The sequence below is a fragment of the Globicephala melas genome, chromosome 18 (assembly GCF_963455315.2).
Source record: "Globicephala melas chromosome 18, mGloMel1.2, whole genome shotgun sequence".
In the NCBI taxonomy this organism is placed as follows: domain Eukaryota; kingdom Metazoa; phylum Chordata; class Mammalia; order Artiodactyla; family Delphinidae; genus Globicephala; species Globicephala melas.
Window position 1 is genome coordinate 21,911,777 of NC_083331.1, and position 22,517 is coordinate 21,934,293.

A 22,517-nucleotide genomic window follows, 5' to 3' on the forward strand; every position below is an offset into this window, starting at 1 on the left:
TGCTCAGTGCTGAATAAGTATGAATAACGAATAAAGGCACACCTGAAGAGCTAACGTGTAGAAAATTTTTCTTCTAGTTCGTATCCTAGCTAAGATGTGTTTCCTTAACGGTGGTTGGCACTGAGTTCAGACACTAAGAAGTGACCCTAATGATCACTGCGGATTTATATTTCCCACTCCACTGGCCTTGGCAGCCCACGCAGTACTTTGTTATTTTCATTATGTTGTCTTCTCACTCTTCCTTGTGAATGAAGGAGAATGTAGCAGCGTCAGAGTCACGTTCTGGCAGAGAGATGGGAAGGGCATCCCAGGTGATGTCCACAAAGAGTAAAGATCCGTGGGGACTGTGATGGGAAGCTGGACGGTCTGGGCGTGATGTGCTGACAAGGCCGCTTCCTCCTACCAGTCTCGGCCTCAGCCGCAAGCCTTGGGGACACAGCCTGCCTGCCTTCTTTATTTTTTTATTTTATTTTATTTTTGGCCGTTCCAGGCGGCTTGCGGGATCTTAGTTCCCCAACCAGGGATCAAACCCGGGCTCCCAGCAGTGAGAACGCCGAGTCCTAACCACTGAACCACCAGGGAATTCCCTGCCTGCCTTCTTTAGGAGTGTACATTGTTCTCTGCGGTCCACTTGGGTTCCTTTTGATCCTTCTCACAGCTCTTGAGGGCTCTCCAAGGAACTACCAGGGCTTATGAAAAAGGTATTGGAAAATCAATCTTGGGCACGTTTGCAAAGTAACGTGCCTGTCAGCAGGCTGTGTCTGTGTGTCTGCGGCGGCCCCCATCACCCTGGGACCTCTTCCCAGTGGTTGGAAAGCACCTCCTCAGACTGTGGAACTCATTGGCACTGGGACTAGTCTGGGTGCCCGTCAGCCTCTCCATCACCATAATCTAATACTACTAGGTGGGTGATAATACTAAGCGGGTGAGGGCCGGCTTTCACCAGAGTTCAACATCTCTACTCAGGACAATGCCTGGAAACTCTGCATCCAGGCTGCTGGGCCCATATGCCACCTGGGGCTCTGGCTTTGGTCTCCACACAGACTCCTGGCCAGTTTCTTCATCTGTAAAACGGGCAACTTTACGTGATTACTGAGGTTCCATTGAGATTGGCAGGAGGGATCTCCCCTTTACTCTTCCCGCACTAATATTCCTTAGTTTAGATCCCTGTGTATGAATCTGGAATTCCTGGTCTAGAGGACAGCATATTGAATCAGAAGATGGTTCTCTGCCCCGTCCTACAGTGAATGAGATAAACGCTGTACAAAAGAACACGATGTCTTTGAGCTTCAATTTCTAAACCTACAGATGAAGGAAATTAGAACTAGATGATCTCTAAATTAGATGATCTCTAATGAGAACTAGATGATTTCAGCTCTAAAATTCTGAACAGACCAATTAAAGAAACCCTTGGGCCCCAGTAAAGTCACAGAGCCTGGACTCTGAGAGACCATAATATGGAAATGTGTCCCTTGATCAAAGCAGAAGGTAAACATGCAGTATTCCTAGCGCAGAGTCATCTTTTCCAATTTGTTAATGCTTACCTAAGTCTGTACTGCGTTAGAAATTCAGGAGCTGTGTAATCCTCTAGAATTTATCTTCGCCTTTGTAAATAAAACTGTACAGTTGACCTTAATCTTATTGTTTGAGGATCACCAAGGACCGACTCTAATGGCCCTAAGTGGTTCTGTGTGCAGAGAATAATGGTTAATCTAGTTCCCACTGGCTCTTCTTTCTCTGTCGGTTATCATTGTTGTTATCTTATGGAATTTAACGTGAAAAAATAGCTTAAAGTAACTCGTTACTTTTCAAAAGCGAAAGAAAAGTTTGAGGCATCTGTCTTGCGTAGCTGTGCAAAAATGAAATAGAAATAGTATTCATTTCTGATAGACTTTCACGAGGTTCTTGAAATAGCAAATCATAATCAGGACGACTTGTCACTTCTTCAGATGTTTTATGTAGGCTATCATTTGGTTTCAAAATCTATGATGCCCTTTTGCCCGTGGCTTCTGATTTTCAGAATCTACCATGATTTAGCAAAAGCGGTGATTTATGAAGAAACTTGGCTTTGAGGAGCTTATTTTCACGAAGATATAAAGGAAAAGGGAGAATGTTAACCCTTTGAATCCTGTTTACTCTTTTAGAACAGGGGCATTCTTCTGGAATTATAGTTATGTTAAATAAAGCAGAGAAACAGAGGCATGTGCAGACAAGTATGGAAGAACCAGAGATTGTTTCTAGAATTGTAAAATAATTTAAAAGTAATAGTAAATGTTTAGAGAGAAAATCTACAGAAAGATATAGGAAAAATATATTTATAGAGAGCCTTATGCTATATATATATGTGTGTGTGTATAAATAAATAAAAGGTTATATTTAAATTTGCTAGTATTTTGTTAGGATTTTTGAAATTCTCACCGTGAGCAAGTAATTTGTTAAGTCTTTTAATCCTCATGTGGGATTTAGAGAACCTGTAGTATCAATATACCTGAGTTAGTTCTCCTGCAGGTTAATTACCAACAAATTCGGCAGCTTTAAGACAAAGCAAAATTATAGTTTAAAATTCAAACTTGGGCTTCCCTGGTGGCACAGTGGTTGAGAGTCCGCCTGCCGATGCAGGGGACACGGGTTCGTGCCCCGGTCCGGGAAGATCCCACACGCTGCGGAGCGGCTGGGCCCGTGAGCCATGGCCGCTGAGCCTGCGCATCTGGAGCCTGTGCTCCGCAACGGGAGAGGCCACAATAATGAGAGGCCCGCGTATCGGAAAAAAAAAAAAAAAAATCAAACTCAATAATACATTTCAAATGATTATAGAGCAGTTAATTAGTCTAAAGTAGACATTTTTAGGTCTTATCAATTAAAGTATTCAAGTCCTTAGATTATAACTTCTTTTTTTCTTTTTATTTATTTATTTATGTTTTCATTTACTTATTTATTTACGTATTTATTTTTGGCTGCGTTGGGTCCTCGCTGCTGCGCGCGGGCCCTCTCCAGTTGAGGCGAGCGGGGGCCACTCCTCGCTGCAGCGCATGGCTTTCTCGCTGCGGCGGCCTCTCTCGTCGCGGAGCACGGGCTCCAGGCCCGTGGGCTTCAGCAGTTGTGGCACACAGGCTTCAGTGGTTGTGGCTCGCGGGCTCTAGAGCACAGGCTCAGTAGCTGTGGCGCCCGGGCTTAGTTGTTACACGGTATGTGGGATCCTCCTGGATCAGGGATCGAAGCCGTGTTCCCTGTGTCGGCAGGCGGACCCTTAGACACTGCGCCACCAGGGAGGTCCCTATAACTTTTTTAGTAGCTTATTTTTCCTCTTTGCTTTTACTTTAAAATATTTTTAATCAAAATAATACATGTATAGGTATCTAAAGTAGTAAATTCATAGAAGCAGAAAGTAGAATGATGACTACTGGGGCTAGAGGTGGGGAAGGGGTACGGGGAATTGTTTGATAGGTATGGTTTCAGATTTGCAAGATGAAAAAGTTCTAGAGATCTGTTTCACAACAAGGTGCATATACTTAACACTACTGAACTGTACACTTAAAATGGTTAAATTGATAAATTTTAGGTTATATGTGTTTTACCACAATAGAAAATACATGTGCATTTATAAAGATCAAGTAGAATTAATAGAAAAAAATATTAGCAGTTCCTTTTTTTTTTTTTTCATCCTCTCACCTGCTACCTAGAGGCAGCCACGTTTTTTCTTTCATTTTTTTAAAGTGTAACTCAGTGAAGTTTCTCTGTTCAGTATACAGTTCTTCAGGTTTTGACAAACAAACAGTGGTTGTACCACCACCAGAATCAAGAAATGAAACAGTTCCATCGCCTACAAAAACCTCCCCTCCCTTGCCCCAAGGCTCTGGCAACTTCTGACCTGCTTTTTGTGCCTATAGATTTACCTTTTCTAGAATGTCACTGTAAATGGAATCATCGTTTGCAGCCTAAGTCTGGCTTCTTTCATTTAACCATAATATATCTGAGATTCATTCATGTTCTTAGGTGTATCAGTAGTTCATTTCTTTTTATAGCTGAAAAAGAAATGGTATAGGTGTACCACGGTTTGTTAATCCATTCTCCAGTTGAAGGACATTGGGGTTGTTTCCAGTTTTGAGTGATTATGATAAAGCCACAAACATTTATGTACATATTTCTGTGAGAACATAAATTTCATTTCACTTAGGTTATTGACTTAGACTGGGATTATTGGGTTTTATGGAGAGTCAAACTTTATAAGCAGCTGCTAAACTGTTGTGCAGAGTGGTTGTACCATTTTGCATTCCCACCATCAGTATATGAGCATTCCAACTGTTCTGCAATCTTGTCAACAGTTGACATTTTTAGGTTTCATCTTTAAATGAAAGATTTTAACCCCTCTAGTAGATGTGTTGCTGTATCTCATTATGGTTTTAGTTTGCACTTCTGAAATGATTAACGATGTTTACCATTTTTCCATGTGCTATTTACCAAGCATGTATCTTCTTTGGTAAAGTGTCTGTTGCCCATTTTTTTAAAAATTGGGTTGTTTGTTTTCTTGCTATTGAGTTTTAAGAGTTCTTTATATATTCTCGATATAGGTCCTTTATCAGATGTGTGACTTGCAATATTTAATTACAGTCTATAGTTTGTGTTTTCATTCTTGTAACAGTGTCTTTCAAACAACAGAAATTCTTCATTTTGATAAAGTCCAGTTTATTGATATTTTTTTTTCTCTTTTATGGTTGGTGCTTTTCATGTCACATTCAAGGAGTCTTTGCCTAACCCAAGGTCTGAAGGAATTATGGTTTTGGATTTTGCATATAAGTCTGATCCATTTTAAGTCAATATTTCATATGGTGGGAGGAATGGATCAAATTGGGTTTTGTTTTCTATATTCTATCTAGCTGTTTCAAGACTATTTGTTGAAAAGATTATCTTTCTGCACTGAATCACTTTTACATCTTTGTTAAATCAATTTGCCATATATGCGTGGGACTGTTTCTTACCTCTCTATTCTGTTCCGTTGCTCTACACATCTGTCCCTTTACCAATACCACACTATCTTGATGAGAGTTACTTTACAGAAAGTCTTGAGTGGGAGCCCTTCAGCTCTATTCTTCTAAAATTGTTTTGCTTATTCCACTTCTTTTACTTTTATGTACACATTTTAGAATCACTTTGTCATTTTTTAATAAGAAGTCTTGCTGGAATTTTGATTGGGATTACGTTGAATCTTTACATTAGTTGGGGGAGGGGGAATTGACATATTAACAATATTGAGTCTTTCAATTGAACACAGTGTATCTCACCATTTATTTGGTTCTCTTGGATTTCTTTCTTCAGTGTTTTATAGTTTTCAGCATACAGATTTCATACATATTTTGTTAAATTTATATCTATTTCATGTATTTTTATGAGATAAATGGAACTTTAAAAAATTGTCAGCTTTTGGACTTCCCTGGTGGCGCAGTGGTTAAGAATCCACCTGCCAATGCAGGGGACATAGGTTCTATCCCTGGTCCGGGAAGATCCCACATGCCATGGAGCAGCTAAGCCTGTGCGCCACAGCTACTGAGCTTGCGCTCTAGAACCTGTGAGCCACAACTGCTGAGCCAGAGTGCCACAACTACTGAAGCCAGCGCGCCTAGAGCCTGTGCTCCACAACAAGAGAAGCCACCGCAATGAGAAGCCCACACACCTCAACGAAGAGTAGCCCCCACTAGCCGCAACTAGAGAAAGCCCGCGCACAGCAACGAAGACCCAACGCGGCCAAAAATAAATAAATAAATAAATTTTTATGATGTCAGCTTTTAATTGTTCATGCCAATACGTAGGAATATAATTGATTTTTCTGATTGAACTTATATCCTGTGACCTTGATAAACATTCTTATTGTTAGTTCCTGTAGTTTTTTTTGTGCATTCTTTGGGATTTTCTGTGTAGGCAATCACATTATCTGTTAATAGGACAGTTTTATTTTTTTCTTTCTACTCTGGATGCCCTTTCTTTTGTCCCTTCCTTCCTTTCTTTTTTTTTTTTGCCTTATTGCCTGCCTATTACTATTACCTCCAGTATATTGAACAGTATTGCTGAGAGTGGACATTCTTGCCTTTTTTCCAATCTTAGGGGGAAAACATTCATTCTTTTGCCATTAAGTGTGATGTCAGCTGAATAGTTTTTGTATATGCCCTTTATCAGGTTGAAGAACTTCGATTCCTGTTTTGCTGAGAGTTTTTATCATGAATGGACGTTGTATTTTGTCAGATTGCTTTTTCTGCAACTATTGAGATGACCCTGTACTTTTTCTTCTTTAGTCTGTTGATATAGTGAATCACATTGACTTTTGAATGTTTACCTTGCATTCTCAGGATAAATGCCATTTGGTCCTGATGTATTTATTACTCTTATTATATATAGTTGGATTCAAGTTGCCAAAAATTTTTAAAGAACTTTTGCGTCTCTGTTCATTAGGGCTATTGGTCTGTAATTTTTTTTTCCCTTTTTTTAAAATAATGTCTGCCTGATTTTAGTATTAGGGTTATGCTGGCCTTGTAGAATGAGGTGGGAAGTGTTTTCTCTTCAATTTTCTCGAACAGAGTTTGTGTAGAATCGGAATAGTTTCTTCCTTAAATATTTAGTAGGATTCACCAGTGAAACCATCTGGGCCTGAGTTTTTTGGGGTAGGAAGATTTAAATTACAAATTAATTTTAAAAGTGGACTATTTTAGTTACCTATTTCTCCTTGAGTGAGTTTTGGTAGTTTGTGTTTTTCTAGGAATTTGTCCATTACATCTAAGTTGTTATATTTACTGAAATAAATTTGATATGCCATGTTTTCTTTTCACTCAGTTCAAAATACTTCCCAATTTCCCTTTTATTTGACCCCCGTGGGTTATTTAGGTATGTGTTATTTCCAAGTATTTGGAGATTTTCCAGATAATTTTCTGTAATTGATTTTCTGCAATTGATTTCTAATTTAATTCCATTGTGCTTATAGAACATGCTTTGTATGATTTGAACCCTTTTAAATTTACTGAGACTTGTTTTGTGGCTCAGAATACGGCCTATCATGGTAAAAATGCCAGGTGTCCTTGAAATGAATGTGTATTCTGCTGTTATTGGATGGAACGTTCTACAAAAAACAGTTAGGTCAAGTGGTTGACAGAGTTATTCCAGTATTCAGTACCCTTACTTATTTTCTGCTTACTGTCTTTCAATTACTGAGGGAGGATCGTTGAAAACTCTAACTTTAATTTTGGATTTTTCTATTTCTCCTTATAATTCTATCGGTTTGTTGCTTCATATAATTTGAAGCTCTGTTATCAGGGTATAAACATTTAGGATTTTTATAACCTCATGATGAATTGACCCTTTTATTCATTATGAAATGATTTTAGCTCTGCAGTCCACTTTCTCTGAATCATATAGCCACTTCAGCGTTCTTTTGATTATTTGAACATAGAGGATCTTCTTCCATCCTCTTATTTTACCTAATTATGCCTTTATATTTCTTTTTTTAAAATAAATTTATTTATTTATTTGTTTGTTTATTTTTGGCTCTGTTGGGTCTTTGTTGCTGCGCCCGGGCTTTCGCTGGTTGCGGAGAGCAGGGGCTACTCTATGTTGCGGTGCGCAGGCTTCTCATTGCGGTGGCTTCTCTTGTTGTGGAGCACAGGCTCTAGGCGTGCGGGCTTCAGTAGTTGTGGCACGTGGGCTCTAGAGCACAGGCTCAGTAGTTGTGGTGCGCGGGCTTAGTTGCTCCGCGGCATGTGGGATCTTCCTGGACCAGGGCTGGAACGGAACCCGTGTCCCCCTGCATTGGCAGGCGGATTCTTAACCACTGCACCACCAGGGAAGTCCTAAAGTATTATTTCTTAAAGTCAGCAATGGTTGTGTCTTGGGTTTTTTTCTTATTTGATCTGACAATCTGTACCTTTTAATTAAGGTACTTAATTGAGAACATTTATATTTAATGTGATTATTGCTATAGTTGGTTTGAATGACTGTCTTACTATTCACTTTTTATTTTGTTCTTTATTCCTCTTTTCTTCCGTTCTACTTCTTTTAGATTGTATTTTTTCTAATGATTCCATGATATCTTCTGTATTGGCTTATTAGCTGTAACTCATTGTATTGTTATTTCAGTTATTACCTTAGAGTCTGTAGCATACATTTTTAACTTACCGCATCTACTTGCAAGTAATGTAAGAACCTACAGCACTATCCTTCCCTTCTCCCGTCCTGGCCTGTGTTGTTTTTTGTCATACATTTTACTTCTACATATGATATATCCCCTCTTCACTCATATATTGTTATTATTTTTGCTTTAAATAGTCATTTATCTTTTAAAAGAGATTTAAATAGTTAAGGGAAATATCTTTTGTATTTAACTACATAGTTACCATTTCTGATGCTCTTCATTCTTCTGTGTACACCTCAACTTCCATCTGGTATCATTTTCCTTCTGCCTGAAAGACTGACTTCACAATTTCTTATAGTGCAGGTCTGCCAGTGATCGAATCCTTGTAGCTTTCGTGTGTCTGAAAAAGAATTTCATCTTCATTTTTGACAGATATTTTCACTGAGCATAGACTTATAGGTAGACAGGCTTTTCAGAATTTCCTTTCAGCACTTGAAAGATATTGCTGCACCGTCTTCTGTCAACCAGAAGTCTGCTCCCAATCTTACCTTTGTTTCTCTGTGTATGATCTAGTTCTTTTCTCTGGGCTGCTTTTAAGATGATCTCTTTATCACTGGTTGTAAGCCATTTGATTATGATACACCTTGCTGCAATTTTCTTCACAGTTCTCTTGCTTGAAGTTTGTTTAGCTTCTTGGATCTGTGAATTTATTGTTTTTAAATAAAATTTGGAGAAAATTGCCGTTATCACTTCAAATATTCTTTCCCCTCCCTTTCCCTCTTCTCTTCTTTAGGGACTTCACTAAAGATTTACTTGGTTGTTTGAAATTGCTTCAGAGTTTAATGATACTTTCTTCTTTTCTTGTTTTGTTCTTTTTTTCAGCTTTTTTTCCTCTCTGTTTTGTTTTGCGTAGTTTCTATTGCTGATATATCACTAATATTTCTCCTGCCCTGTCTAATCTGCTGTTAATCGCCTGCAGTATATCTTTCTTCTCAAATTGTATTTTCAATCCTCATAAATCTAATTTGGGTTTTCTCTATACCTTTCATACCTCTATTTAATATGCTGCTGTTTACCTCTACTTTCTTGAACAAATAAAGTATGGTTATAATAATTATTTGAGTGTCTTTGTCTACAAATTATATCGTCTTTGTCATATCTGGGTCATTTTGATTGATTGATTTTCCTCATTATGAGTCATATTTCCCTGTTTATTTGTATGCCTGGTACTTTTCATTGGATGCCAGACATTGTGAATTATTGGTTGCTAGCTGCATTTTATTTAATATCCTCGAGGCTTGTTTTGGGAAAAAAATAAGTTACTTGGAAACAGTTTGATCTTTTCAAGGCTTCCTTTTAAACTGCTTTACACAAGACCAAAACACCATTCAGTCTAGAACTAACTTTTCCTCATGACTTTCCTCCTTGAATATCTGGTGCCCTGCGTTTACAAGGTTTTTTTTTTTTTTTTTTTAACCCAGGCTGGTGGTAAGACCAACTATTCCGAGCCCTGTGTGATTTCCAAAAATTGTTCTTCCTGCTTCTTTCGGGTGGCTCTTTCCCCAGCCTTGGGTAGTCTCCTCACGTGTGCTCCACAGAAGCCTGGGAGGAGAGGAGCACGGTCCCTGCAGGTCCCACCCTCTCTCTTTTTTTATCTTTTTTCAAACAGAAAGTCACAAAAATTATAATGATTCTCATCAGTTCACTCAGTCCCATGTAATTAATTTTTTTTTCATCTTGATCTTTTGTTAGCACTTTTATGAATTCATCAGTTTTCCATTAGAGTTCTGAAAATGTTTATTCATTCAGTTCAGCAGTGTAGTCAGTTACCAGAAACCTGTACTTGTCAGAGTCGTTTCCATGAATTCCTTGAAGATGAAACCCTTTTATAGGAACATTTTTGCAAAAGCATCAGAGTACACCCAGTACTGCCTGTAAATGACGAAAGACTTAAAAATGACCACGGTTAAAGATTGATGAAAGTTCATAATAATGCAGTTGACTAGGAAATGTAGTTATTTCTGAGATATACATTTTAAAATAATAACTAGAATTATGACTTATAACATTATACCAGAACATATAAGATTTTTAGAAATTTCATGTAATGTCTGAAACATTTATATTAACATATTTCCATACAAATAACCCAAAGAATGTTTAGTATTAGTTATTTTGTTTTAATTTTTGCATTTTATTTATCTTTTTATACAGCAGGTTCTTATTAGTCATCCATTTTGTACACATCAGTGTATACATGTCAATCCCAATCACCCAGTTTATCACACCACCATCCCCACCCCCGCCTGTGGCTTTCCCCCCTTGGTGTCCATACGTTTGTTCTCCACATCTGTGTTTCAACTTCTGCCCTGCAAACCGGTTCATCTGTACCATTTTTCTAGTTTCCACATACATGCTTAATATACGATATTTGTTTTTCTCTTTCTGACTTACTTCACTCTGTAGGAGAGTCTCTAGATCCATCCACGTCTCAACAAATGACACAATTTCGTTCCTTTTTATGGCTGAGTAATATTCCATTGTATATATGTACCACATTTTCTTTATCCATTCGTCTGTCGATGGGCATTTAGGTTGCTTCCATGACCTGGCTATTGTAAATAGTGCTGCAATGAACATTGGGGTGCATGTGTCTTTTTGAATTATGGTTTTCTCTGGGTATATGCCCAGTAGTGGGATTTCTGGGTCATATGGTAATTCTATTTTTAGTTTTTTAAGGAACCTCCATACTGTTCTCCATAGTGGCTGTATCAATTTACACTCCCACCAACAGTGCAAGAGGGTTCCCTTTTCTCCACACCCTCTCCAGCATTTGTTGCTTGTAGATTTTCTGATGATGCCCATTCTAACTGGTGTGAGGTGATCCCTCATTGTAGTTTTGATTTGCATTTCTCTAATAATTAGTGATGTTGAGCAGCTTTTCATGTGCTACTTGGCCATCTGTATGTCTCCTTTGGAGAAATGTCTATTTAGGTCTTCTGCCCATTTTTGGATTGGGTTGTTTGTTTCTTTAATATTGAGCTGCATGAGCTGTTTATATATTTTGGAGATTAATCCTTTGTCCATTGATTCATTTGCAAATATTTTCCCCCATTCTGAGGGTTGTTTTTTGGTCTCGTTTATGGTTTCCTTTGCTGTGCAAAAGCTTTGAAGTTTCATTAGGTCCCATTTGTTTATTTTTGTTTTCATTTCCATTACTCTAGGAGGTGGGTCAAAAAAGATCTTGCTGTGATTTATATCAAAGAGTATTCTTCCTGTGTTTTCCTCTAAGAGTTTTATAGTGTCTGGTCTTACATTTAGGTCTCTAATCCATTTGGGGTTTATTTTTGTGTATGGTGTTACGGAGTGTTCTAATTTCATTCTTTTACATGTAGCTGTCCAGTTTTCCCAGCACCATTTATTGAAGAGACTGTCTTTTCTCCATTGTATATGCTTGCCTCCTTTGGCATAGATTAGTTGACCATAGGTGCGTGGGTTTATCTCTGGGCTTTCTATCTTTTTCCGTTGATCTTTGTGTCTGTTTTTGTGCCAGTACTATATTGTCTTGATTACTGTAGCTTTGTATAATAGTCTGAAGTCAGAGAGTCTGATTCCTCCAGCTACATGTTTTTCCCTCAAGACTGCTTTGGCTATTTGGGGTCTTTTGTGTCTCCATACAAATTTTAAGATTTTTTGTTCTAGTTCTGTAAAAAATGCCAGTAATGATTTGATAGGGATTGCATTGAATCTGTAGATTTCTTTGGGTAGTATAGTCATTTTCACAATGTTGATTCTTCCAATCCAAGAATATGGTATATCTCTCCATCTGTTGGTATCATCTTTAATTTCTTTCAGCAGTGTCTTATAGTTTTCTGCATACAGGTCTTTTGTCTCCCTAGGTAGGTTTATTCCTAGATATTTTATTCTTTTTGTTGTAGTAGTAAATGGGAGTGTTTCCTTAATTTCTCTTTCAGATTTTTCATCATTAGTATATAGGAATGCCAGAGATTCCTGTGCATTAATTTTGTATCCTGAAACTTAACTAAATTCATTGATTAGCTCTAGTAGTTTTCTGGTGGCATTTTAAGGATTCTCTATGTATAGTATCATGTCATCTGCAAACAGTGACAGCTTTACTTCTTCTTTTCCAATTTGTATTCCTTTATTTCTTTTTCTTCTCTGATTGCCGTGGCTAGGACTTCCAAAACTATGTTGAATAATAGTGGTGAGAGTGGACATCCTTGTCTTGTTCCTGATCTTAGAGGAAATGCTTTCAGTTTTTCATCATTGAGAATGATGTTTGCTGTGGGTTTGTCGTATATGGCCTTTATTATGTTGAGGTAGGTTCCCTCTATGCCCACTTTCTGGAGAGTTTTTATCATAAATGGATGTTGAATTTTGTCAGAAGCTTTTTCTGCATCTATTGAGATGATCATATGGTTTTTCTTCTTCAATTTGTTAATATGGTGTATCACATTGATTGATTTGTATACATTGAAGAATCCTTGCATCCCTGGGATAAATCCCCCTTGATGATGGTGTATGATCCTTTTAATGTGTTGTTGGATTCTGTTTGCTAGTATTTTGTTGAGGATTTTTGCATCTATATTCATCAGTGATATTGGTCTGTAATTTTCTTTTTTTGGAGTATCTTTGTCTGGTTTTGGTATCAGGGTGATGGTGGCCTAATAGAGTGAGTTTGGGAGTGTTCCTTCCTCTGCAATTGTTTGGAAGAGTTTGAGAAGCATGGGTGTTAGCTCTTCTCTAAATGTTTGATAGAATTCACCTGTGAAGCCATCTGGTCCTGGACTTTTGTTTGTTGGAAGATTTTTTATCACAGTTTCAATTTCATTACTTGTGATTGGTCTGTTCATATTTTCTATTTCTTCCTGGTTCAGTCTTGGAAGGTTACACCTTTCTAAGAATTTGTCCATTTCTTCCAGGTTGTCCATTTTATTGGCATAGAGTTGCTTCTAGTAGTCTCTTATGATGCTTTGTATTTCTGCAGTGTCTGTTGTAACGTCTCCTTTTTCATTTCTAATTTTATTGATTTGAGTCCTCTCCCTCTTTTTCTTGATGAGTCTGGCTAATGGTTTATCAATTTTGCTTATCTTCTCAAAGAACCAGCTTTTAGTTTTATTGATCTTTGCTATTGTTTTCTTTGTTTCTATTTCATTTATTTCTGCTCTGATCTTTATGATTTCTTTCCTTCTGCTAACTTTGGGTTTTGTTTGTTCTTCTTTCTCTAGTTCCTTTAGGTGTAAGGTTAGATTGTTTATTTGAGATTTTTCTTGTTTCTTGAGGTAGGCTTGTATAGCTATAAACTTCCTTCTTAGAACTGCTTTTGCTGCCTCCTATAGGTTTTGGATCGTCGTGTTTTCATTGTCATTTGTCTCTAGGTATTTTTTGATTTCCTCTCTGATTTCTTCAGTGATCTCTTGGTTATTTAGTAACATATTGTTTAGCCTCCATGTTTTGTTGTTTTTTACGTTTTCTTCACTGTAATTCATTTCTAATCTCATAGTTGTGGTCAGAAAAGATAGTTGATATGATTTCAATTTCCTTAAATTTACTGAGGCTTGATTTGTGACCCAAGATGTGATCTATCCTGGAGAATGTTCTGTGCGCACTTGAGAAGAAAGTGTAATCTGCTGTTTTTGGATGGAATGTCCTGTAAATATCAGTTAAATCTATCTGGTCTATTGTGTCATTTAAAGCTTCTGTTGCCTTATTTATTTTCATTTTGGCTGATCTGTCCATTGGTGTCAGTGAGGTGTTAAAGTCCCTCACTATTATTGTGTTACTGTCGATTTTCTCTTTTATAGCTGTTAGCAGTTGCCTTATGTATCATGGTGCTCCTATGTAGGGTGCATATATATTTATAATCGTTATATCTTCTTCTTGGATTGATCCATTGATCATTATGTAGTGTCCTTCCTTGTCTCTTGTAACATTCTTTATTTTAAAGTCTATTTTATCTGATATGAGTATTGCTACTCCAGCTTTCTTTTGATTTCCATTTGCATGGAATATCTTTTTCCATACCCTCACTTTCAGTCTGTATGTGTCCCTAGGTCTGAAGTGGGTCTCTTGTAGACAGCATATATGTGGGTCTTGTTTTTGTATCCATTCAGCAAGCCTGTTTCTTTTAGTTGGAGCGTTTAATCCATTCGCATTTAAGGTAATTATCGATATGTATGTTCCTATGACCATTTTCTTAATTGTTTTGGGTTTGTTTTTGTAGGTCGTTTTCTTCTCTTGTGTTTCCCACTTAGAGAATTTCCTTTAGCATTTGTTGTAGAGCTGGTTTGGTGGTGCTGAATTCTCTTAGCTTTTGCTTGTCTGTAAAGCTTTTGATTTCTGTGTCGAATCTGAATGAGATCCTTCTCGGGTAGAGTAATCTTGGTTGTAGGTTCTTCCCTTTCATCACTTTAAGTATATCATGTCACTCCCTTCTGGCTTGTAGAGTTTCTGCTGAGAAATCAGCTGTTAACCTTATGGGAGTTCCCTTGTATATTGTTGTTTTTCCCTTGCTGCTTTCAATAATGTTTCTTTGTCTTTAATTTTGGGCAATTTGATTACTATGTGTCTCGGCGTGTTTCTCCTTGGGTTTATCCTGTATGGGACTTGCTGCGCTTCCTGGACTTGGGTGGCTATTTCCTTTCCCAGGTTGGGAAGTTTTCAACTCTAATCTCTTCAGATATTTTCTCTGGTCCTTTCTCTTTCTCTTCTCCTTCTGGGACCCCTATAATGCGAATGTTGTTGCGTTTAATGTTGTCCCAGAGGTCTCTTAGGCTGTCTTCATTTCTTTTCATTCTTTTTTCTTTATTCTGTTCCACAGCAGTGAATTCCACCATGCTGTCATCCAGGTCACTTATCCGTTCTTGTGCCTCAGTTATTCTGCTATTGATTCCTTCTAGTGTAGTTTTCATTTCAGTTATTGTATTGTTCATCTCTGTTTGTTTGTTCTTTAATTCTTCTAGGTCTTTGTTAAACATTTCTTGCATCTTCTGGATCTTTGCCTCCATTCTTTTTCCGAGGTCCTGGATCATCTTCACTATCATTATTCTGAATTCTTTTTCTGGAAGGTTGCCTATCTCCACTTCCTTTAGTTGTTTTTCTGGAGTTTTATCTTGTTCCTTCATCTGGTACATAGCCCTCTGCCTTTTCATCTTGTCTGTCTTTCTGTGAATGTGATTTTTGGTCCACAGGCTGCAGGATTGTAGTTCTTCTTGCTTCTGCTGTCTGCCCTCTCCATCCTCTCTCTTTTACTTTAAAAAATTGTACATACCTAAAGATAGAGTGAATAGAAAAAAATATATTAGCAGTTTCCTTTTTTCCCGTCTCCCAGTCTATTCCTGAGGCAGCCACTTTTTTTTTGCTTTCTCATATTTACCCACAGATGTCCATGTCATATTGATATAGTTATTCTTGCTTTTTCAATTGTAGATATTTTATAATCAAGCCGTGGTAGATAAGGATTTAACAGTTATTTATTTATTTATTTATTTTGCGGTACGCGGGCCTCTCACTGTTGTGGCCTTTCCCGTTGCAGAGCATAGGTTCTGGACGCGCAGGCTCAGCGGCCATGGTTCACGGGCCCAGCCGCTCTGCGGCATGTGGGATCTTCCCGGACCAGGGCACGAACCCATGTCCCCTGCATCGGCAGGTGGACTCTCAACCACTGCACCACCAGGGAAGCCCAGGATTTAGCATTTTTAAACCATTCTTACCACAGTTTTTTTCTTCCCTCCACACATTTCTTCTTCCCACCAGCTTCCCAATAAAGTTAATTTAACTTTTTAAAGTTAAATAAGTAGAAAGTGTTAAGAACGAATATAGTCATGTAAATTTTATTTATGAGCGTAACTTTTTCTTTCTTTCTTTTTCTGTTTTCTGTAAAACTGTCTTTGAACTTATCTAGTTGCTCCATTAGATCTGTCCCATACCTGGCTGTACCACCCCCTGCCCCTGCAAATGCTCAAATGTATTAGATCCTGTCTCTGATTATTCCCACCCAAGTGCTGCCTCCCAAAGGTTCCCACTTCCCACATGGTTACATACCTGTTGCTGCTAAGGCTTGCTTATTAGCACCTGTCGTCCCCAGATTTCCTTCCCCCATCATCCTGCTTTTTTTTTTTTTGGCTGTGCTGCACAGCATGCGGGATCTTACTTCCACAACCAGGGATCGAACCTGTGCCCCATGCAGTGGAAGCACGGAATCCTAACGACTAGACCACCAGGGAATTCCCCCCATCATCCTGTTAATTCCCTTCCTTCTCTCCAGCATTTGAGTCCCTGGTTCATGTTTCCCTTCTTCTTTTTTTTTCTTTTGGAATATACAATATTTCTTATATTTTTTAAATTTTATTTTATTGTGGTAAGAAGACTTAACCTGAGACCCACCCTCTAAAAGTTTAACAAATACCAACACAGTATTGTTGACTTCAGGTTCAAGATTGTACAGCAGATCTCTAGAACTTATTCATCTTGCTGTAAACGCTTTTTCCTTGATTTGCTCCTCCATACTGGTGTCTGAAATGTCTGAAAATGTTCTTAGTCTACATTTACACGTAAATGATTTGGCCAAGTGAAAAACCTTTCTCTCCTAGAATTTTATAGACATTTTCTCCATTGTTTCCTGGCAGCCAGCAGATTCTGATACTAGTACCTGTGTTTGTACCTTGTTTTTTTCTGTTTGGACGCTCTTAGGATCTTCTCTGTCCTGAGTGATCTTCAGTCTTGTGATGATGTGCTTTGGGGTAGAGCTCTCTTCACTGATTGTGGTAGCCGTCTGGTGATCTGATTTAATCTGGAGACTTGTGCCCTTCCGTTCTGGAAAAATTCTTAAATTATTTCTTTGATAATTTTCTTCCCTCTGTTCTCTATTTTTGGAGTTCATGCTATTTTGATGTCGGACCTCCTAGATTGATCCTTTTAAGTCTCTTGTGTCTCACAATTCCATCTCTTTTCTGTTCTACTTTTGGGAGGATTTTCTGAACTTTATCTTCCACCTCTTCTTTGGAAATGAAGGAAATTTAAAATATGGTTGAATTTTTCTGTTTGGATTTCTTTGGCATTCTTTCTTGTTCCAACAGTGTGTGGGACCCAAACACTAAAACATTATTTGTTGCTTATCTGCAACTCAGCTTTAACTGGGAGTCCTGAAGTTTCATTTGCTAACCCTGGTAACCCTAATCCCAGCGCCTAGTAAGAGTAAACCAGGAAAGGGGGTCCCTAGGCAGCAGTGATTTGGTCTGGCTCGCAGTGATGTGCTTTAGCTTCTTCCCTGGCAGTCACTTTAGATTTGCAAGGAGTTTGGACACAGGGAGAAACAGGTTATCCTATTTGAGTGGTGGATCCCCAACTGTACCTATATTGGCCAAGACAGATCAAGTTTGGAAGAAAAGCAGATGTTACTGAACCAGCATACATACTACCAATGTGCAGAAGTGATTGGATTGGAGTCCAGGTAAAAAGGCTCTTAGGCAAAACAGAACAGAATAGAACAACAAAATCCACCTCAAAGAACCACCCTGATCTCAAATGTCCAGGCTTTTTCCTGTACTCCGGATTCCCCAGCAGAGTGAGACCTCCTGATCTCTGCCCAGTGCCTGAAGGTGACCAGTATTATCCATGCCTTTAGGGGTCTCTCCTAGAGGCATGGGAGTATTTATCCTGTCCTATCAGCTGGTCTTGGTTAAGCTCAGGGCACTAGATTCACAGATGTTCTATTTTGGAAATGGAAGAAACTTTTGTAATGGCTAGAAAGTAATTTTAGCTATTTGGGCCTCAGACGTTTCTGACCCATGGGTTTTCCTCTATAGAGATTTCCTCCAATTTCTTTACCTTCTTTTTGAAATTACGTCTTTTCAGTTTTCATATAAAAATCCATCTTAAAGGAATCTAGCCCATTTATGTGAAAGATAGGAAGAGAAATAGATTTCTAATCATATTTTTGCTTGTATATCTTTTAGCCCAGCAAATTCTCCAGAAATAGATTACAAACATTCAAGGATATATGTACAAGGATGTTCCCTGCAAGTGTATCTAAAATAGCAAAGTATTGATGATGACCATAACGTCCTGCTGTGGAGATATGGTGTAAACAGACTGTGGTTCAGATATTGGCTTCTGTAGCTTAATATTTGGATGATCAGTTGAAATGAATGAAATGAAAACATAGCCAACTTGTATCTTTGTTTTCAAGAATCTGGAGCACAGGAAAAAGCCTGGACATTTGAGATTGGGGTGGTTCTTTGCTATTGATTTTATTTTTCTATTCTGCTCTGTTTTGCCTAAGAGCCTTTTTACCTGGATTCCAATTCAATCACTTCTGCATATTGGTAGCACGTATGCTAATTCAGCAACATGTGCTTTTCTTCCAATAAATAAAATCCAGTTAATTTAGTAATCTTCTTAAACTTCAGTGGGAATTTAAAATTCATTTCTTTATATGACCTTAGAGTTTTGTTTTTGTAAGCTCTTGATTGCAGCTTAAGCGATGCTTTAATTTTTCCTGTGCAGTTGGCATTCCGTTTAAACATATAAACGACTTAATCACATAGACAGTTTTAGTGATCACTGTAACTTTCAAAATATAGAAACTACCGTGTAGTAAGTAATAATTGTGCCTAGCATTCATAGACATGGAGACCACGTGTCTGCTTCCCAAATTATGATTTTTGAGGTTCCATTTACTCTGTTTCCTTTTACTAAAAATGGGTGCCTTTCCAAAATTTGTATCATGAGATAATATATATTTAATTTTTGTAAATTATAAATATGCCAACACATATTTGAATATCACTTGTTATTCAAAAGCAAAGCCTTAAAATTTAGAGAACGATACGAACCTTACAGTAGAAAAAGGATGATACTGCCTTGGTTTTTTTAACCCAACAGAGAATTGCCCTTTCATTAGCTACCACATTCACCAGATTTGGTTCCTAATGACTTCAGACAATTTCCAAAGCCAAATGCACTCTGCCAACATTGGGTCACCTTCAAAGAATGTCTAAGAGGCTCCACTGGCAACTAAAATTTCCTAAATTAAAGGATGCTGCTTGAGGGAGAATGCTTGGTTGAGAGAAAAGACTCCATGTGTGTGTGTTTGTATATGTGTGTAAATCGAATATGTACATATACATGTTCTATGGTCAGATTTTATGTTGGAATTATTTGTGATGATACAACTTGTTTATGGATTAGTCTTTAGTATTTGTAGTTTTTTTGTTTTCTGTTTTTATAGGATTATACCATTAGAGGGCAGTATTGTAGAGGTTTAAATGTACCTTCTTAAATGTATTGAATTGCAAAGTGTTTATAACCTGTAATAATCAAGTGAATTTAAGGCCTTAGACTTATAGTATATTAAACTGCAACCTCAATTGATACATCCTTGCAAATATTTTAAATTAATAGAAGAAATTATGTAACGGGTTAAGCTATTTTACACCCAGATCTCTTAATTTTAGTTTAGAGAAGGGAATTATTTGGTCAGTGTGGCCATCAGGGTGACATATATACCTACAGTATTTCAGTTCCTCTGATGTAAGAAGGCTCAAAGGATTGAGGCTTATAGGAATTGCACTTAACATCCAAAAACTTGCCTTACGGACTTAGTGAAAATAGATCCATGTGAGTAGGATTCAACCTGTGGATTGATTTTTTTTTTTTTTCCTAGCTATAAATAGAAGAAGGAGGTGCAATTTTAAGGTTTATGGCTCTAGGGACATTTTGAGATCCACCTGATTACATTTGGTGGCTTCCTTTTGGCCTCAATTTGTATATGCCTAGCAAAGAATATGTACTGTTTTTTGTTTCTACACGTAATCGATAAATTCATGGAAAGGTAGAGTCTCTCAAAAAGGAAATGTGATTTTTTTTCCTCTAAAATTCACTGGCTAAGGGAAAAAAAAGTATTATTACAGTATGGTGTTATCCTTATAAATAAAACTGCCTAGAAAATCCTCCAGTTACTGCTGCCTGTAAGAACGAGATAATTGAAATCGAGACACTCGGGCTCCTGCAAGTCTTTAGTGGTGGGACTGGGCATGCTCAGTAGCTCAGACGGGTCTGGTTGCAAATAAGCAGCTTTCGCCGTTCGGCAGCCACGGGAACAGGCAGCTCCAGAGACGGGGGTCTGGCTCCCTTAAACGTAAGCACGTGCGGGTTCCCAATCGCATTTTTCGGAGCCCCTCGGCGTTTTCTGCCGGAGCACTGCTCCATCTTTCCTTGATCACGTAGGCTTTGGCGGCCCGCACCCCGGCCCCTTAGACTGCGGCCTGGGCCAGCCCACCCGAGGAGCGGATCGCCGGGCTGGGGGCGGGGTGGGGGTGGTGAGGAAGGCGGGGAAGAGAGGAGGAGGGCGGGGAAGGGAGAAGGGGGCGGTTCCAGCGGCGTGCTGGCCAATTGGCGCGGCTCTTCCCTGCATATATTTTGCACGGAGACTGGGAGTCCTAGTCTAGAGCCTGGTGGAGCCCGGCTGCCGACGTGGGAGCCTTCTCCGCACGGTAGTGGGATCTACATCTTCCCGGAATCGCCAAGCCCCAGAAGCTGGGTTTCTTTCAATTAGGGCTGCTGTTTTCTATTTCTCCCTGAGCTACATAAAGCTAGAAGATTTTTATCTAGCTCAAACAAGGCTGCTCGTATTCCCTCTTTTTTTTTTTTTTTTTTTTCCTGCGAGGGTGTTTTTGGCTGCAATTGCATGAAATCCCAATGGTGTAGACCAGTGGCGATGGATCTAGGAGTTTACCAACTGAGACATTTTTCTATTTCTTTCTTGTCATCCTTGCTCGGGACTGAAAACGCCTCTGTGAGACTTGACAATAGGTAAATGTCGGCTGGGATAGTTTTTTAAAAATTTACTCGTGAGATACTTGTAATAATGCAGGTGAAAGATAGCCTGGCGAATTCCTTTGTCCATTGCTGAGAGGCTACGGTGACATGGATGTTGCTTTTTGAAATGTGCAGAATAGCCTTCTCTTTGCAGGTCTGGCCAGAGAACAGGCTTTTACCACATTATGTAATTTAGCCTTTGTGGCTCACTAAAATTGGGAAATGTCTGGATATTCATTAGTAAAAGAGTGGCTGGTGTGTTCTGGAGGGTGATATATTACATAGCATTAGAGAATATTGAAAAAATGATGCTAGTAACATCACGGAATTGGGAAATCCTTTTTGTCTTGGATGTTTAAGATAGATTCCATTGATCGATTTTTTTTTTCCTTTTCAGCTCTTCTGGTGCAAGTGTGGTAGCTATTGACAACAAAATCGAGCAAGCTATGGTATGTACTGATTAAAAATCGTTTGTACTAAACGTGGGCACAGTACAAAAAGCGAGGTGTCTTGGGATGGAACAAGCGCATCCACAGTTAAACTGATGATTGCTCTCCATACATCTAGAAATGCCGGCACTGTCTCCATTCTGCTAGCGTGAAGCCACATACCACAGCTGCTCAGGAGAGAGAAAGGGGCCCTGAGGGTATTCGATGTTCTTTCCGGGACCGATTTCACACAGCCGTCGGGATTTTGGCGGAGGTCCCCCTTTTTGCTGGGGAATTGCTAGGAAAGCGCTGGCCCGGCGTGTCCTCAGGTCGTGGGCTCCTCTCTAGTGATGTGGCTTTACTAGGAATCCTAAGGTTTACCGGGGAGCCGGGAGGGGGGAGGGCCACAGAAGTGGGGATCTCCGGAAGGGGCCTCCTACACCGGGTCCAAACGGATCCCCAGTGATGGAGGCTACTGCACAATGAAAAAGAACCGGAGAAAAGTTTCGCCTTCTCAGCCTGCGCCTGGTTTTCTCCTATTTTTTATTTCCGCCTTGGCCGTTCTTTGTTATTGGAGCAGCGCCTGTGGCTCTTCTCACGGGATTCTCTGCCCACTGTTGCTAGGCAAACTCCGAACCTTTAATTCGGAGCTATAAATAACTCGAGCGCCCATTGGCTGCAACGGCTGCCCAGGTTTCTGTGATGTCAGCTTAATCACGAAAGAGGGGGGGATGGGGGGAGGGAGGAAAATGCGGCAACACGCTCTGTAGGAACTGGCTGCAGCCGGTGCTGAGGGAGGCGGTCTGGCGGGCGGAGGGAGGGACTTGGGGGCGGGGACGCGGCTACCGTTGCTCCGGGGCTGGACATCCCTGGGCCGGGCTTTTGCACGGAGCCCCAGAGCCCCAGAGCCCCAGTGCATTTTGCCATCTCGAATAGGAAACTTGAGCGTAGGCATTCCTGGCCAATGGCTGCAAGGAAAGCAAAGGCTTTAAAAAGGCTTGATGACTTAGACGTTAAAGTGAAGTATTGTACAGTTGTGGTTGTATTCCGTAGATCTCCCCTAGGGCCTGTTAAATGAGCTCTAAGGGCTGGATATGTAAATGGTTAGGGAGAGCCCCGCAAAATGATGCTTTAGAAAT

At 39.2% G+C, this 22,517-nt stretch overlaps 1 protein-coding gene across 3 annotated transcripts in view; it reads left to right on the top strand.

Moving 5' to 3' along the window:
• Nucleotides 1–22,517, top strand: part of TSC22D1 (TSC22 domain family member 1) — a 136,608-nt gene that overhangs the window by 112,638 nt on the left and 1,453 nt on the right. Inside the window, exons 1-2 of one of the 3 annotated variants that reach the window (XM_030882213.3) lie at nt 20,176–20,270; nt 21,348–21,399. In XM_030882213.3, coding sequence (XP_030738073.1) covers nt 21,397–21,399 — 3 coding nt within the window. In that variant the 5' untranslated portion in view covers nt 20,176–20,270; nt 21,348–21,396. Of the gene's footprint in view, nt 1–20,175; nt 20,271–20,562; nt 20,945–21,347; nt 21,400–22,517 lie in introns of those variants that run through there. The other 2 variants (XM_030882212.3, XM_030882208.3) reach the window with 2 other exon arrangements.